Source organism: Ochotona princeps, chromosome 1 (genome assembly GCF_030435755.1).
Source record: "Ochotona princeps isolate mOchPri1 chromosome 1, mOchPri1.hap1, whole genome shotgun sequence".
Classification (NCBI taxonomy): Eukaryota; Metazoa; Chordata; class Mammalia; order Lagomorpha; family Ochotonidae; genus Ochotona; species Ochotona princeps.
Window position 1 is genome coordinate 93770597 of NC_080832.1, and position 19009 is coordinate 93789605.

General features: G+C 41.9%; 1 protein-coding gene across 13 annotated transcripts in view; it reads left to right on the forward strand.

The window, feature by feature from the left end:
- DST (dystonin) overlaps positions 1 to 19009 on the forward strand; it is a 434986-nt gene that overhangs the window by 170175 nt on the left and 245802 nt on the right. For all 13 annotated transcript variants that reach the window (XM_058661874.1, XM_058661883.1, XM_058661921.1 and 10 more), the window contains one exon: positions 11137 to 11198. In XM_058661874.1, the coding sequence (XP_058517857.1) occupies positions 11137 to 11198 (62 nt within the window). The remainder of the gene's footprint in view (positions 1 to 11136; positions 11199 to 19009) is intronic.

Sequence of the window (19009 nt, forward strand, 5' to 3'; positions counted from 1 at the left end):
AGCTGCACATGAGAAAGGGGCCTTTAATCCTATATTCAGAGCAGTACAATCTACAGTAGCAAAGAAGTAGAAATAGCCCAGATGCCCATCAAAAGAGGAGTGGATAAAGAAACTGTGGTACATCTATTTTATGGATTACTACTCAGCCATTAAAAAGAATGAAATTGTACTATTTGCAACCAACTGGTCCCAAGACCCTTATGCTCAGTGAAATAAGCCAATCCCAAAAGGACAAATACCAGGTTCTCTGTGATACAAGACCACCTTCACACAAAACACAGGGTTAATAGCCCTTTTAGTACTGTTTTGCTGCAACCTATGGGTTTTGATATTTTTGTTTCATTTTCACTTCTTCATAATAGTTTCTATTCCTATATTTTTTACTGACTCATAGGTCATATAGTAGAATCATTTTCTCCATGAAAGTTTTTTGTTTTCTTTTATAATTCTTCATTGACACATTGGTCATTCAGTAAGTAGCATGTTATTTAAGTCCATGGTGTTGTAAATTTTTAAAACTTTATTCCTGTTACTAATTTTGTTGTATGGCTATTCATTTAAGGGAATATATAGTAACTGTGTAATAGAGACTATCTTATCCAGATGTGAAGATACAATGCAGTATGCATCTCTACTTCTAAATCAAACATGGACTGCCAATGAAACTGTTAAATATATCTTGACAATAGGATGACGGACTGTCTGCCATTGTCCTTACCTGCAATGCCAGGATGCACTTAGATAGCAGAATGATGGACTTCTGAGTGCTTATGAAGGACTATACTGTTGTTAAAATATAGAGGAAATTGGGCCCGGTGTGATAGAATAGCAGCTAAAGTCCTCACCTTGAATGGACCAAGATCCCATATGGCCACTGATTCTAATCCTGGCGCCCCACTTGCCATCCATCTCCCTGCTTGTGGCCTGGGAAAGCAGGCGAGGACAGCCCAAAGCCTTGGCACCCTGTACTAGTGTGGGAGCCCTGAAGAGGCTCTGGGCTCCTGGTTTTAGATTGGCACAGATATGGCTGTTGCAGCTGTTTGGGGAGTGAATCATCATATGGAAGATCTTCCTCTTTGTCTCTCCTCCTCTCTGCATATCTGACTCTCCTATAAAAATACGATAAATCTTAAAAAAATATATTGGGGAAAACCAGGGGGGCAAACAGGAGTTTGGCGAGGGGGCAAGGGAAATTCCAGAGCTTAAGAACTGTATCATAAAATAAAAAATAGTATTTTAAAAAATGTGTTGGAATTCTGGATCAAGTCTCAGAACAGCTCTTCTGCTTTCTTTCTTGAAGAAACCTTAGGCTAGATGAAGTTGCACGGTTTTTAAGCGATGAGATGAAGTCAATGATATATAGTGGTAACAGTTATGAGCTTGTAGGAGTGCATGAGACAGGGATTGTGACATTTGTTTTAGGTGCCTTATGTGTATTGCTGATTGGTTACAGTGACTGGAAAGGCAGCATCGTATGTACAGGGTCTACACGGTCATCTTATTGAAGTTATACCATTGCATTTAATGCTTGTCATAATGCAATGTGATGCATTTTCTAGTAGGCATGTGAAGAAAGTGAATGTCACATAAACAACTCTTTGATTAAGCCTTTACAGCATTTTTCTAAGCTAAAATTGCTTGCTAATAATGCTGCCAAGATTTGAACCCACATCTGGGTAGCTTCTTTCCTTCTTTCAGACTCCTAAGTCACCCTTTTTATCCCCACCGTAGCTACTTGCTTTAACCCACCAAGTGAAGCCACATAGACTGAGGTCAGATGAAAAAGAACAACTGTTGCAGATACTGAAGTCTGAAAGGCGCCTAATTATTTAATGAACCTTTGTAGACATAGATTGTCTAAATAGGGATTTTTTTTATTACAATAAATACCACAAGAATCAGCGGAAATAAGATTCTTATAGAAGTTAAAAAGTCATAAAATTTTAAAGAAACTTGAGAAACTGTATGCATTCTGCAAGCATTTGTTGCTAAAATTTTTTGACTGAGCTACCAGAGGTCTCCTGTGGATAATTTTTGAGGATATCTTATATTATTTTTAATTTAAAGTAAACTGTTTTGTTTTACCCATAGACAGTAGTTACAATTGTAAAAGTTTTAAAAACTGATTATTTTAAAATCAGATATTATTTAAGGCATTATATATATGTGAGGCTTATTTTGTATATCAATGGTGTAGAAGTGGTATTTGTTTAATTTAATTTCACCCATTTAAATAATATCTGCATGCTTTGGAATATTTTCTTAACCAGATCCCTGAGACTCGAAAGAAAAGTTAACTTTGAACACTAGGAAATGTCTAAATGCTGAAAGTTAGTATGGTATGCATAGAGAGTTGTGAAAACTTTTTTCCTTGGTATGATTCAAATTGGCACATGTTATATCATAAATTCTGAAATGTTGTAGCAAAGTGAGTATAATTAAAGTGTATTTATGTTCACATACTTGTTCTGCTGTTTGGTAGGAGGAAATAGATTCAAGGAGTTTTGTATTCAAGTCCTGGCCAATCAGGAGGATAAGTACTAGTGCATTCCTTGTCAGAGCAGAACCCAGTACTTCAGTTTGTACACCACTAGAACAGTTGGTTTTTAGCCTTGCAGCCACTTCTGCCTTAACAGAAGATCTGATCATAGACTGCATGGGGCTGGGCAGGTGGAGCTATTAAAGAGGAAGGGATGCACAAAAAAGCATCGTGGGCAGAGATTTATGACATCGATTGTTCTAGTTCAGCTATTTCAGCGATTTCATTCTAAGCTTTTCTTGTTTCTGGATTTGTGACAAAAACAGACAAATCCATGCTGCATTTGATTCTATGGCAATTAAGCTGCAAACAAACGGATTGCCCAAGCAGGGTAAATTCCTGAATACATTCTGAGTTACTCATTTTCTTTCCAGAGGCTTTGTGAAGCCTCAGCATTTTATATCCAGCCTACCCGTCTCATGCCTCCCCTGGTGTCCCAACCTGCTCCCTTGTCTCTTGGGGCTCAGTGGGCAGACTTGACTGAGGTTCTCCAACTGGTGGCCTACTCTTTCTTTATTTTCTACTGAGTGTTGGAGTGTTTCTACGTGAATAAAACTACATGAAATAATTTTTATTCTCAATTTTCATTAATAGTATGTACAAATACACCCCCTATAATATCACTCAATGTAGAAACATGTAACTTGGTATCATACAACTCTGCTCTCTCCTGATGTAACTGTTGTTTTTCCTGTTTTGTAGTATACTCACACACACAATTATTTCGTATCTTTTCATTTCATATCTTAGAAGTATTTTGCTTGTCGTTTTGTTCATATGCGTATTTTCCCTTATTAAAATGTTTTCTCTTATTAAAATTATGTTGAATGGGGAATTATAATTCATGTATATCTCCTGTTGTCTGACATTTATGTTGGGACTATTTTGCTGCAGTAAACATCCTTGTATGCTCATCATGTGTACATGAAAGTAGTTAATTAATGTTTCCTCAAGATGAACTTATTGATTCAGAAAATAGTGTATATGCTTTTCAGTTTACAGTGGTAACTGCCAAGTTGCCTCCAAAGAAGTCGGCTGTTATAGTTTTATACATGTATATTGCTGTAGTTTTGTACTACCCATTTCTTCGCATTTGGTGTTACCATCCTTATAAACCTATGCCAATGTTAAATCATTCTCTTCACTTGAATTTCCTGATGTAAACAGTGGATGACTATTTCCCTCCATCTCTCTTGGTCATTTGCATTCCATCTGTGAATCGTGTGCTTACATTGTTTAAAATGTGGGGAAACTCATTTTTTTTTCTTAAAGAGTAACAGTTCATCTATTTTGGGATATTCTTGGTGTGTAACATATGTAGCAGATATTTTCTTCTAGTTAAGATATTTTTCCTTTGAAAGGAAACTGGTTGCAGTGTGTGGTGTTATACCAGTGGCTTGCCAAATTTGTTGACTTTTGTATGTTCAGTTTTCTTTTAAAAAAAATCTATTTAAATTACTTGGAAGCGGGGGTGGGGGGGGAGAGAGAGAAAGAAAGGGAGAGAAAGAGATGGGGTAGGGTGAGTTAGGGATGGGACAGAGGCCTTACAGAGATGTGCCATTCATTGGGTCACTTCCCAGGTGATTGCAGTAGCTGGGGCAGGGCCAGGAGGAAGGCAGTGCCTGTGAATTCATTCTGGGTCTCCCGTGTGGGGGACACAGACTCAGCCACTTGAGTTACCACTGCTGTGTCCTCTCTGCTCCTTAGGTACCTTAGACCGATAAGGAAAGGTGAAACCAGAACCAAGAACTGACTACTGGTAGTCTGATTTGGGAATCCTGGCGCTCTACGGAGACCAGTCGTAAGACATTTCTTTTCACAACAGCAGAGGGGAGGTGGTGGCCAGAGGGCCATGGGTTTTGCCTTGGGCTCAGAGGTGTTAAGTCACTTACCATGACATGTCCCACGGATGTGAGTCACATTTAGGTGGGTTGGATTAACTGGAACCTGAACATCAGCTGTAGCTGTATACATAGAGAAATAAACCATAACAGTGTTTCTATGGGAGTGTTTTTCCATGGAAGTGGTTGGAGGTGAGAACTTCCTACCTCTTGCCTCTCTCTTCTGTCCAGCAGCTACAACCAGCCTGCTGCCACAAATTATGCTGAGTGAGGCTTTGAAGAGCCTAGTAATCAGTTGGTCGGGGGAGGGCTGTGGCTCCAGAGTGAGGAGGAGCCACTGTGTGGTAATGGATGAGGGTTGCTAGGGCACAGGTGCTTAAATTGGGATGTGCAGAGGCTACTGTGGTGCCATGCAGCCCCTGTGGTCTCAGTGCTCCATTCGCTAGGCATGCACTGTGCCGGTCTCAGAAGTAGATTTTTTTTTTCACTCTTTGCAGTTACTTCAAGCATTCTCCACTATGTCTCATAGTTGAAGATGGCTTGGAGCTCTTCACACACGCAGTTTTTACTTTGTTAAACTACAGAGCTCTTTCGAGGCAGTGAGCAGGAAACTCTGTGGATTCGTTCTTCTCCTTTCCCCTGTACTTTTCCTGTGCCTACTCCAGCTCTTCATAGCTCTTTTCTTTTCTTTTCTTTTCTTTTCTTTTCTTTTCTTTTCTTTTCTTTTCTTTTCTTTTCTTTTCTGAGAAATTAAGTGCCTTAGTTTATTCATCTATGAGTGGAAATAGTTTGTCAGGGTTGCTAGGAGTAGAACATGCTATAAATGCATGTTATATGTGTGTCTGAGAAGAACATCTGCTAAACATTGTTTGATAAATATTTACTATTATTATAATTCTGTTGCCAGAGAAATAGGCAAGCTCCACGAATTCTGTGGTGAAGGCAGGGGTTCTAGAACAAATAAAGATAACTGGAAAGGGAGAGAAAAAATAAAAGGATATTTGGGTTCTGCGCGATGGCCTAGCGGCTAAAGTCCTCACCTTGAAAGCCCCAGGATCCCATATGGATGCTGGTCCTAATCCGGGCAGCCCTGTTTCCCATCCAGCTCCCTGCTTGTGGCCTGGGAAAGCAGTTGAGGATGGCCCAAAGCCTTGGGACCCCGCACCTGCGTGGGAGACCTGGAAGATGCTCCTGGCTCCTGGCTTCGAATCCATGCAGCACCGGTCATTGCGGTCACTTGGGGAGTTAATCATCGGGCGGAATATATTCCTATCTGTCTCTCCTCATCACTGTATATCTGACTTTGCAATAAAAATAATGAATAAAAAATAAAAAAGATATTTGCTAAGCAGGTACTTAGAATTTCTCAGCAGAAGCTGACACCGTTTGCTCATTGACAGCCTTCTCAGAGTTAGAAACTGTAGAAGAATTTCAAAGCACTTAATATTAATCTGGCAACATTGTGCTAGATTTTTCTTGGCATGATTGAATATGTTGGTTCTGTCTTGCTAAATATAAGTGCTGGTCATTCTGTGATGTTTTGGAGTTACTGTTTGTACAGTTTCTATTCAGGAAGGCCTGTGTGATGGTTTCAGACAAACTTGGGACTGCTGGCGATGTTGGTCTATTGCTAGTTTAGAACAAGGATTCTCAGTGATGGACAATTTTTATGTGTGCACATAAGTTCTCATGAATTGGAGGTTCCTTTGAGGTTCTATTATTGGGTGATGTAGAAGAGGAGTGGGTTTGGGTTTAGACTTGAGATCCTACTTTGGAGGCAGGCATTTGGCCTCTTGCTTACGATGCCAGTTACAGTAGCTGTGACCTACTCACAGAGTGCTTGCGTTTGTTTCCTGGACTCTGGCTCCTGACCTCAACGTCTTGATGATGGCAACCATGTGAGATATTGCGGATGGCTCAGGTAATTGGGTTCTTTTTATCCACATGGGAAATCTGGATTGATTTCCTGGCTTTTGGCTTCAGCCCTGGCTTGGCTGCAGTCTTTGCAAGCATTTGGGGGAAATGAACCAATGGATGGTGTTTTTTTTCCTCTCTCTGCTTCTGTCTCTGCTGCTGGAATAACCAATTGAAAAATGTACAAATTGCCGTTAAGCATAGTGCTAACTTCATTAAAAATGTAAGAATGCAAATGAAAACAGCATTTATTTAAAAGGCAATCCCACTTAGGATGTAGAATTTTAGGCTACTTTCTTAATCTTCCCAAGCCTTTTCACAATTTTAAAGTGACAGTACCACTCGGAGAACTCAACCTGTGATCCAAATGAAAATTCACCCATGCAGTACAAGTAAAGAAATATGTGATAGTGGTATTTTCCCTGAAGAAAATGTCTAGCCTATTCAGGTGAATTTTCCAACAAATTTGTGACACATACATCAAGGATAAGCTAAGCAAGCTGGGCTGGAAGTTTCTTTTCTTTCTTTTTATTGTAGGGGAATTCTGCCTGGGGTGTTAGAGAATGTGATGAGTTAGTTCAGCTGTGAGATCTAACATCCTATTGGTTTGCCTCATTGGAGGGAAAAAAAGAGGGGAACCAAAGTTCCCCTTTTAAAGGGAGTTCTTGTTCCGAACTTCAGTACTGAAAAGAGAAATGGACAGTTTACTTTCTTTTTAGTAATAATTGCATGCATACTGTTTAAAATAGTAGAGGAGGCTGACTTTGCTAATGTTTGTTTAAAAGGGGGTGTTGACTGATTTTCAGCTTCCAAGTAGGAGTGTCTAGTCAGTGTTTCCTTTTCTACATAGAAGGTTCACAGCTCTCTGACCCATGGGAGTTAGTACAGAGAGGCTTTAGACAACTGTTGCATAAATTTCCTGAAGAATGATGGGGCTGCTTCTGAAACATGATGACGACTGGAATAGAAAGCTGCTGGGACTGATGTGCTGTATGGGTTAGTAGCGTCACCTGTGGCCATTCTTGCCTGGTTTCAGGGCGGGGAAAGGGAGTTAGTCGCACTACTTGCTTTTGTTTGCATGGTAGGATTTCAGGTGCTTTGGTGCACCTTTCCCGAATGGGAAAGAATCCCGACTGCTTCTCAGGCTGCCTGGGGAGAGCTTTCCTCTGTGCTGTTGTATCTAGTGTGTGTCTGTGAATAATCTCAACATTTACTATGTGCATGATGTTTGGTGCATTTAATTTTTTACTTGAGTTTTGCTGAAAATCAGTGTAGGTTGTAAATAATCTTTTGACACATTTATTTTTCTTCAAATTGTGTTGTTCTTTGCCTTCATGTTGGCACAGTTTCAATTATATTTTGCTCTATAAACTCATGTTCTCTTTTAAAACAAACTTCTGTAATGAAGTGCTATTTAAATAGAGAAATGTCTTAAAACTTTATTGCAGTTATCATTGGGTCATTTGTAAAACTGATAGATTGATTAAAATAAAAAATGATTTCCTGTTTTTGTTGTCATAGCAACAGTGCCCTAAATATAAGTCTTACAGTTAGACAACCGTGACTGAAGGAACGATTATGAGACATGTAATTGGAAAATTAGATGGTGTAATCTGGAATACTCCCTTTTGAAATAATGTTTATTAACAGTTGTGAAATTACAAAGTCTTCTCACATCTAAATACTGCCCACTTATAAGTTGTTTCTAAAAGAGATTTGAAGCTCTAAAACTTTCACATTTACTTCTCTCATTTTTGTAGTACTGTGAGAACATTCTCAGGTTCGAGGGTTTCCCTTGGTACTTGAATGGGACTCATTTTGACTAATGATTTCAAAGAAAAAATTTTGGTTGTCATTGTGAGGAAATAGTAGCATAATTTACATGTATTATTAAGTTAATGCCAGTGTTTGTATCTTATTCACATACTTTGGTTGTTGATTCTGATTCCCAGATATTACTGTGAAACTTTTAGCATCAAGTCATATTTTTGGTTGTGCTTTTAAGCCCCCAGCAGCAATCACACAAAACCTCAGTAATAAAAGAATATTTTTTAAAAAGATTTATCTATTTTTATTGGAAAGTCAGATATTTAGAGGAGGAGAGCTAGAAAGATCTTCTGTCCACTGATTCACTCCCCAAGTGGCTGCAGTGGCCAGAGCTGAACTGATCTGAAGCCAGGAGCCAGGAGCCAGGAGCCTGTTATGGATCTCCCACGAGGGTACAGTGTCCCAAGGCTTTGGGCCATCCTCTGCTGTCTTCCCAGGCCACAAGCAGGGAGCTGGATGGGAAGCAGAGCCACTGGGATTAGAGCTGGTACCCATATGGGATTCTAGCGCAGGCAAGGTGAGAACTTTAGCCATTAAGCCACTGCGCTAGACCTGAAGGAACAATTTTATAGTCAGTTAATTCGAAGAGTTTGTGGAAAATGTAGTTAAAAAACAAATATATTGGTGCAAAAATTGGAAAATTGCCCATCTTGTAGAAAAGAAGCACATGATTTTGAAAATTTTTGTACCAAACTGAACTTCCCATTTCCAACAAACTTTTTGAAATACTTTCATGCTTATAATATATTTAAATGAATATCTCCACTTTACTTGCAGGTAAAATATTTGATTAAATTAATGCTCTTTCTAAACCATGTGGCTAAGAAGTTAGCAGATCTATCTTTATTACTTATGTTATATTTCATGTTCCTTAAAATATAGGACCAATTTTGATAAGCTTACACAATTAGATACCCATTTTATTAACCCTTATGTAATCAAGAGAAGAATTTATCTAATACATATAGTAATAAATTTCATATGACCAAGTAGATTTTAAGAAAACATATTACTTTGCAATTGTTAAGTAAATTACTTAAATTTTGGAGCTGGTTATGGGAGTGCCTTAATCTTATATCTTGTAATGTGATGTGGAAAGTTAATTTTTGAATTGCAAGTCTTTTACTCGCATTTTAGTTTCTGTTGAATTTAAGGTTGACAATGTAATCTTTAGAAGTTAAGGTTGCTAACTGGATGGGAGTGATATGAATATTACCTGGGAAGTGTTTTTTTCTTTTTTCTCTTTCTTTTTGGCTGAAGGCATGGGAAAACATTGTTGAAAGTATAGATGTGTGTGCTAGACTTGTCTGTTTGTAATTCCTTGTCCAAAGTTCATGGCACACAGCAGAGCCAGAGTCCTCAGCTTGCTGCCAGTGATTCAGGTGTGTTCAGCACTTCCATTTGAAAAACGAAAGCATCTTAGGTTGGTGGAAACAACCATGAAGGGAATCACAGTGCTTGAATGCTAACCATGGCTCTTTTAATGACACATTATTAAATCAGGATTCTGGAAGGAGAAATTGACACCTGGTTGGCTTCTTGGTCTTGCTACCTACCTGTTTCAATTGCATACCCACAGGTATACCCTGGGCATGGTTTGACCGTCTTCCTTTTGTCCAGGAGAGTTACCTTGGAAATCAGGCAGTTGTAAGATGTTTAGTATAAATTTTGAGCATTTAAAATTCTGAATTAGCAAGCCTCTGCCTCTGTGACTGGTTTGTGCAGTCTCTGCTCTAGTTTTCAAATATCCCACTCAATCAAGAAAGAGAGTTGAAGCTTGGAGCATGGATAAGTTGTTATGGGTAGAACCAAATGATAGGCTGTAATTAGGTTCAGACTACCAGGGATAGAGGTAGAAGTGTCCCCGCATCCAGAAAGGAGAGATGGAGGAGCATCACAGTAGGGATTTACCCCCTAGATGAAGTGAGTGCAATTTTGGTTGTTACCTGTGGGTTTTGGAACATGAGGATGTGTCTTTCCAACAACACCTTGATCAACCAAAGCATTCAGATTGTTTTCTTGTTTATATGAGGTCTTTCTCCCTAGTTTCGTAAGGCAAAATAACTCTCTAATGAGAATCCTGTTGGGAAATTGCTTTGTTATCAGACTATTCAATACAAGGAATCTAGGAGAGAAGCCATTTGGTCCACAGTACCCTCCAGGCCAAAGACTCTTGAATTTAGTTCTTGCTTTCTGTCAAGGCTTTATAAGATTTGCTGGCTACACATGGACAAGAATTTTTCTTTTAAAGATTTATTCATTTTGTTACAGCCAGATATACAGAGAGGAGGAGAGACAGAGAGGAAGATCTTCCTTCTGATGATTCACTCCCCAAGTGAGCCGCAACAGGCCGATGCACGCCAATCCAAAGCTGGGAAACTGGAACCTCTTCCGGGTCTCCCACGCGGGTGCAGGGTCCCAATGCATTGGGCCGTCCTCAACTGCTTTCCCAGGCCACAAGCAGGGAGCCGGATGGGAAGTGGAGCTGCCGGGATTAGAACCGGCGCCCATATGGGATCCCGGGGCTTTCAAGGCGAGGACTTTAGCCACTAGGCCACACCGCCGGGCCCATGGACAAGAATTTTTAACCTCTATACATCTTGGTTTCCTCTTTTGGGTAGTGGGAATGACACCGTCTGCCTTCTGATATCTCAAGAACAAGTGGGATGAAGCTAATGGTGCTTCAAGAAGTTGAGTGCGGGAGCTTGCCTGAAGCTGGGAGGGGAAGATGAGATACCTTTTGGGATGGTGATAATGGTAATGGTGGGGCATGCAATACATGGAGACAGGCATTGGTTTACTGGAGCAATGTTGGCAAATACAGCACTGTATGTGACTGAGAACCATTTCCTGTCTTCTCACAGAGAACTGGAAGTAGCTGAAGTTTAGCAAGAATATTTGAATGCACCGAACAATTTCTTTAAAACATTTAGTTTCTATTGCAAGATCATAGCAAAAGTCTTATTATTCATAGATGTTTCCAACCTTATTTTTTATCTTCTCCTTTTTTTCCAGATGAGCGGGACAAAGTTCAAAAGAAAACCTTTACCAAATGGATAAATCAGCATCTCATGAAGGTTGGTTTTTCTTTCTTGTCAGATTTGTTTCTGTGTGCTTCAGTCCTTGTACAGTCCTTGATTATAGAGCTCTGTAGCACAGCTTCTGAACATCAGCTTGAAAGTTTAGGTTCCAAGGCATTTCACGTGCATGTTAGGCATCTTTAATTATTTGATACAAGGTTTGTGGGTAATGAGGGAGGTGGGACATAACCAGTGTTTACAATGCATCCAATGACGTTAGTAAAACCTAGTGTTACTGTCCTCTGAAAAGTCTCAGCAGTTTAGAAATCTGTAAATATTTATAGGTTAGGGCATGGAAAAGCTATGTTTCTCAGAAAGATTTTTTTTTTTTTTTTCTTCTTCCTTTTCAAGATTCAAACCCAGCTGTGGCATTAGATTTGAGCAGATGGCCCAGCAAGATTAGAGAACAGTAAAGAAGAATTGTAGAGGCACTAATTTTACTTCTTGTACTTAGTATAACATAGGGATTGGTGCTCATGTCTACCTGTCTTTGCAAAAAAGAGTTAATAGTGTTGGCTGTTAGTACTTATCTGCCATGAGTTACTCTGAGACCCTGTGAGCTCTTCAGAAACACATACAGTTTGTGTGCAGTCATGGTGTGATCAGATTCTACTGAAACCTTCAATGAATCTCAAGTAAATAGCTCTTAGCATTTCACAGTGAATTATTGTCACTTTTCTTTCTTTTTTAGAGAACCCTAGCCCTAAAGCTGGAAATAGGTAATATTTCTGTGTGGAAAATTTTCCTATAAAGAAAAACTAACTGAAATATGGTTATATTCTGAAGTCAGCCTAGAGATCTTATTTGAACTATCACGGACCACAGCTTTAATATCCACAAAGTAATACCATATAATAACCTTCTGTCAAAGTGGTTTTTAATTTTATGAGCCACTTGGAATGACCAGAGGGTGTGTCAGTCCTCCAGCCCTCACCACTAGATGCACATACAGCTCTTTTGTTAAATTCTGATAATGTCTCAGAAGCAGGGTGTGTCACGCACCCCGCAGAGGAGAATCCCTTCTGGAGGCACTTCTGTTACTACTGAGGAAGGTTGATAAATAGGCCACAGCTTGCTGGGCACCAGGGAGGAGCGGAAGCACAAATGACGATGGGCCTCATGAAAATCACAGCGCTGGCACTAGGCCGGCGTTTGTTGGGACCTTCCTGTTGGCCAGCCACCTTAGACTGGACCATTCATCTTATAAATGGTTCATAAATTAGATGGCTGAATATCAGTTAAATTGAATATCAATGTACTGATACAGCCTTTGCAAAAAATATAAAACTATTGGGTGAGGTGTTCGAATGCAGAGGCTGTGTTACTCATTCCTAGAGCCCAATATAATGCCTAGCAGGAAATTCTGTATATAATTATAATACACATTACATTCATAAATTGTTTGCTCTGCCCAACAATTCTCCCAGGTAATTAAATTTAGTTGTTAACATTTGGAGTCTGTCAGCAAGCATTCAAATTCTGATTTACTGTTATTTTTCTTTTTTAGAAAATAATGCATCCCAAATGTTATAGCTTAACTGTGATGTAACACAGCACAAATTGAAAAAATAATTTTAGATATGCCAGCCAATACACAGACACCAGTCAAAATACTTGGACTTGTACACAGATTAGCTTGTCTCTTAGCTTCTGTTAGAGGTCAGAATTTAAAATTAGCTCTTATTAAGTTGAGAAAGCTAGACAATAGAGTCTTAACATTTATACTCTTGCTGGTTTGTTTTAGCATCAGCTGAGTGTAGACTGAAATTATAATCCCACGAATTGTACAATGAAAGTTTTCAGACAAAACTCAAATATATCAGAACATAGTTTTTATATTTCATTTTGTTATATCTACAAGTTACAATGTAAACCTCTATAACACTGTGAGCACCAGGTTGTGAATATTTGCATTGTAATTAACTAGGAAGGCATCAGGTTTCATAAAATCTTACAAAATATTTAATTAATTAATTTTTTATATTTGGAAGGCAGAGAGTGACAATGAGATCTCCATTTTTCATCCACTGATTCACTCCCCTCATGCAGGCAACAGCCGGGGCTGAGCTGGGGCTGGGGGGGGGGGGCCGGGGCTGAGGGGGGGCGAGGAGCCGGGGCTGAGGGGAGGGGGGGGCCGAGCCGGGGCCGAGCCGGGGCCGAGCCGGGGCTGAGCCAGGAGCACAGGACTCCATCTGGGTCTCCGACATGGAGACCTGAAGCATTACCTGCTCTCTCCTGGGAACTACAGAAGTTGGAAGCTGGAATTGGAAGGAGTGCTGGGGGATTCAAGCCCAGACATTTTTTTAAGTCAGATATACAGAGAGGAGGAGAGACAGAGATGAAGATCTTCTGTCCCATGATTCACTCCCCAAGTGAGCCGCAATGGCTGGAGCTGAGCTAATCCGAAGCCAGGAACCTGGAGCCTTTTCCGGGTCTCCCATGTGGGTACAGGATCCCAAGGCTTTGGGCCGTCCTTGACTGCTTTCCCAGACCACAAGCAGGGAGCTGGATGGGAAGAAGGGCTGCTGGGATTAGAAACAGTGCCCACATGGGATCTTGGTGTTTGCAAGGCGAGAACTTGAATCTCTAGGCCACCGTGCTGGGCCCAAACCCAGACATTTTGATAGGGAATGTCTGAACTGCTGAGCCACTTGCCTGCCCCTTCATGAAATCTTCTTGTTTTACTCAAGTAATGATGGAAGAAATGTTGTGTGAGGTAGTCAGCCTTGTTTTAGCTCACTCAAAAGAATGCTGAACACGTTTGTGTGGGCCTTAATTTAGTTAAGAATAAAAATATGTTTATGAATATTGGATGGAAAAATTATCTTTTTTCGGATAAAAGCCCCTAACATTAGAAAATATTTTTAAAGATTGTCTTACTTTAAAGAATTATAGAGAAAGAGTAGAAAATACTTCTATATTGGTTTTCTTAATATTTTCCACTTAGAATATTAATATTTTAGGGGACCAAAGAAAGGGTGGGAGTAGGTATCATATTTCTTTCTGTACCAAATTCCTTTTCAGTAAGTGAGGTGTTTTTCATCAAGTAGGATTGTATTACATAAATGTTAAAAGGAAGCTATGAGAAATATCCATCAGAAGTGAGAAGAGTCAATAAAATAGAACATGACTAAGAGAAGAAGGAGGAGTCAAATCATTCACATAAGATCTGGATATTTCAATGGGTCTTCCTTAGCTGATCGGTTTTAAGTCACCAGTAGTCCTTGTACCATAGGAAAGAGAAGGAGAGAAAGGAAGCTTAGAGGAATCGAGGGGCTCAAAGGGACAGTGGTGGAGATGCAAAGAGGAGAAGGGCAGGCAAAACCTAAGTGTGCTCCCTGCAGCCCTGGAGCCCAGGCCTGTTACTATGACTTAGTCTTCCCCGCCCCCCCAGGTGACTCCAGTAAAGCCATGCCTTTGCTTGAGAGGACAGTCTCCAGACAGAGCTTTCTTCACTGTTTTTTTTTTTTTTTTCATTTTATGCATAGTATTTTGAGATCGCATAGAGTAAGTTATCTTTGAAAGGAATTGTCTCCCTTGTTTTGTATTGGTGTGTGACATGTAAACCACCCATGGGAGGGCAGCCGAGCTGATAGAAGCCTCACCCTGAGGTCAGACAAACAAGGGTGTATGGCCAAGCTTTGCAGTGTATTATTTGCATGAAACTTAACCTTCTCATGCCCTCATCTGTGATGTGCGTGGCTTGTTTTAGGGTTTAAATGAGGTAAGCATAAGACGTAGTCCTTGGTATGTTACCACTGAGTGAATGGGAGCTTATGGTGTGTGTGAGCAGATTGCCATGGGCGGCTTCAGAAAGAATTAAAGTGTACGTTCGTGTCCTTCCCTCTCCTTTCTCTACCTTCCTTCCCCTTTTCTTTGCTCAAGGACTTTGCCTTAGAGTTCATTTATTTTTAAAAGAGATTTATTGTATTTTTATTGGAAAGTCAGATATACAGAGAGGATGAGAGACAGAGAGGAAGAACTTCTGTCCAATGATTCACTCCCCAAATGGTCGCAGTAGCCGGAGCTGAGCTGATCCAAAGCCAGGAGCCAGGAGCTTCTTCTGCATCTCCCACGCAGGTGCAGGTTCCCAAGGTCTTGGGCCGTCCTCGGCTGCTTTCCCAGGCAACAGGCAGGGAGCTGAATGGGAAACGGGCTGCTGAGATTAGAACTGGCACCCATATGAGATCCCGGTGTATACAAGGTCAGGACTAACTGCTAGGCTGTTGCTCTGGGCCCTATAGCTTATTCATTTTACAAAGAGCTAGGGTTTGGGGTCCAAAATTTCTTGAGGAGATAGAGTGAGACTTTGAAGAACCACTTACCTCAGATCAACCTGGGCTTGAACTCTTTTCTTTCTCTCTCTCTCTCTGTCTCTCTCTCTCTCTCTCTCTGCCTCTCTGCTCCCTCCCTCCCTTCCTCCTCTCTGCCGATCAAGTGTTGATTTGGGTCCAGAAGGCCTCAGTTACTCCCTAGCATCTTCTTTGTGTCACTCTCCTCAGGGAGGGACTCAGTCTGACAGCATTTGATCCTTGGTGGTAATTAGAGTCACTCGCAGGGCATCTTCCGAGTCATCATATTGTGTTATGTCATGTCACAGCAGGGAACACCTGTTGTGGCAGGCTTACCAGGAGAGCTGCTGTAGATCCGGGAGATGAGCATGCACAGTGAAGCGAGGCTCTGCGTCCATGTGCTGGACTCCTGTGGGTGCTGTGGACCCCAGCAGGTTCCTTGGCTGAGGGATGGTATTTCCTTTCCCTGCCTTACAGTGCCAGCTACTTGCTATTCTGTCTCAGTGACGTCAAGGGGTTTTTGCAGGATTTAAATACCATGTACCCATCGTCGAGGGATGATTGTGGTAAGGTGTGTTTTTTTTTTTTAAAGATTTTATTATTATTATTGGAAAGCCGGATATACAGAGAGGAGGAGAGACGAGACAGAGAGGAAGATCTTCCGTCCGATGATTCACTCCCCAAGTGAGCCGCAATGGGCCGGTGCGCGCCGATCCGAAGCCAGGAACCAGGAACCTCTTCCAGGTCTCCCACACGGGTGCAGGGTCCCAAAGCCTTGGGCCGTCCTCGACTGCTTTCCCAGGCCACAAGCAGGGAGCTGGATGGGAAGTGGAGCTGCCGGGATTAGAACCAGCACCCATATGGGATCCCGGGGCTTTCAAGGCGAGGACTTTAGCTGCTAGGCCACGCCGCTGGACCCAAGGTGTGGTTTTGAAAGCACCTGTGACTGAGAAAAATAAGTGTCATGGAGTTTTTAAATCCTTATTTGAGATACTGTAAGGATACTTCAAAAAATTCGTAGAAAATAGTGTGAAAAATATGTTCTTTTTTTGGTATAAATTATTTTGAAATTCATGCATTTTTAAAATCTTGTTCAGACAGAACAGTTCTGTGATAGCTGTTTGTTTATTATATGTTAATATTTTAATATAGTTGAGATGGATGTAAGCCTATGTGGATCATTGGTTAGGGTGGGGAGGGTCTGAGTATGGAGGAAGGAGGGTGGGATAAATGCTTCCAATATTTTTCGTTTTCTCCTGTGTCTGCAGTTGAGGATTGGAAGAGGGTTGCTCCTTGTTTTCAAACTACAACAGCATCTGGATGTGGGGGATGGTCATTGGATGTCCTCTTAGAGAACGCAATATGGGGAAGAGTGTTCCTAGGATGTTACTTCAGTGGTTTTGTTATTTCTGACATGTTGTTGGTTTCGTTGCTCCAGGGTTGAGAAAAATCTTTGAAAAGTCTATTGGTTGACAAAGCCCACCTTAGTGCGCCTACACAGCCAGACACTTGCTGCCAAAGCTTGTCTAGGAGAGTTCAACTATTCTGCTTTCCATTCTTTGACTTGAAACTTGACATCCTCTGCAGGCTTAGATGATCTGGCTGTCCTGTCCCCTGTGTGCAACTGATCATGCTGTCAACTGCACGGGCATCAGCAACTGAGGAAACCCAGTGCTGACACGTGCACTCTAAGGTCCAACCACGTGTCTTGTAGTTTTCCCTGAGGTCAGAGTTTGAGTGTTCTAGTTGGAGAGTCCTTCGAGAAACCTTTCCTGGGGTGACCCCAGACCTGTGTCTTGTGTGCCAGCCAGTGCAGGGTCTGGTTGGTCTGTCACTGTGTCAGCCTAAGCACATACCTGGTCAATTCTGCTCCTAGCCCCAGCTCAGGCAGACCAAAGGGTACCACATCCTAGCCCAACTCAGCCCACCACAAACCTGGCTCTTACACGTACCAGTGGGAAATGCAGCTTAGTTGGGGTAACCCCCAGTAACCCCTGTCAGGTCATCCTCCAGCCGCAGTTCCTGCATGTGCTGGCTTGTGTAAGAGTCTAGTCCAACCTATCTCACCTCCCGTGGGTACTGCCACCTTGTCCAGCCTGGCCCACCCCCCAGCCCGGGCTCTCATGCTCACCAGTGAGAACTGCAGCCCAGCAGAAGAGTTCCCACACTTCCTCCACTAGACTCCATCCCAGACCTGAATCTTAGACTTTCCAGGGAATATTGTGATCCTGCCTGATATGACTTGAACTCAGTCCCTGCACTTGCCAATATATGCTGTGGCAAAGCCTGTGTATCCTGCAGTTATGCTGTCTCTTGTATGTACCATCAAATGCAGTGGTTTAGCTTAGCCTGGCCCTGCCCCAAACTCAGCTCCCATGGGTGTTGTAGCCCTGCCCAACCTGGTCTACTCCCAGTCCTAGCTGTCAAGCTCACTAGTGGGAGCAATGGCCTACCAGGGGAATCCCTGAAATTCTCCTACCAGGCTCACCCCCAGCCCCTTGTCTTATGTATTCTGGTGGGTACTGTGGCCCGGTCTGGCATGGCTCGCCTTGCTTAAGCATTCACCAGTGGGTGCTGCAGCCTAGCCCAGCCCAGCCAGGTTCCAGTCTTGGCTGTCATGTGAACTGGTGTGTGTTGTAGTTCAACCTGGCCTGGCCTGCTATTCCTGATCTTACACCTGCTAGTGGGTATACCTGACCAAGCTGGACCTGCCCCCAGACATGGTTCACACATATGCTGAGGTTGACACTGTAGCCTGGGCCTGGGCTGCTGAGTACTTTCCTCAGCCTTGGCTCTCATGCTCACAGAAGCTATTGCCTAATAGGGCAGTCCCCCAAGTTCACCTGTCATACCAGCTCCCCACCATGGATCTTGCAGTTCTGTGGCCCAGCCTAACATGGCCAGCCTCTAGGCCCTGTATTCAACAGTGGTTATTGTGGCCTTGGTTGACTGACCTACACCCATTCCAGCTCTCACTGGTAAGTGCTAAAGCCCATCTCTGCCTGGCCCGCTTCTACACCCACATCCCATGTGGAGCAGCAGATGCTGCAGTGTAGCCCAACCAATCTATATCCACTCTGGTTCTCATGAGTACCAGCATGTGATGGGGCCCCGTCCAGTCCAACCTGCCCATACACATGCTGAGGGGTACTGTATCCATTTTCAGCCTGATCTGCCTTGGGCTTTCATACTCACCAGTGGAAACCACCCCAATAGTGAAGTCCCCTTAATTCCTCTACCACGCATACTCCCAGCCCTGGCTCTTGCATATTTTGGTGGTGCTCTGACCCAGCATGGCACAGCCTGCCCCAGTTTCCAACTCTAACAGTGGGTCTCATATTTATCTTAAGATGTTTGTTAAGCACTTAAAAATACAACCTTTCCTTCAACAAGGTTTTGAATATATTTTATTTTGTATTTGTCAGAGCAAAAATTACACTTGTGTCAAGTCAGTAGAGTGGTTTATTAAAAATTTGTGAATAAAAAGATAGTTTTGATGTTTTCCCCCAGTATATT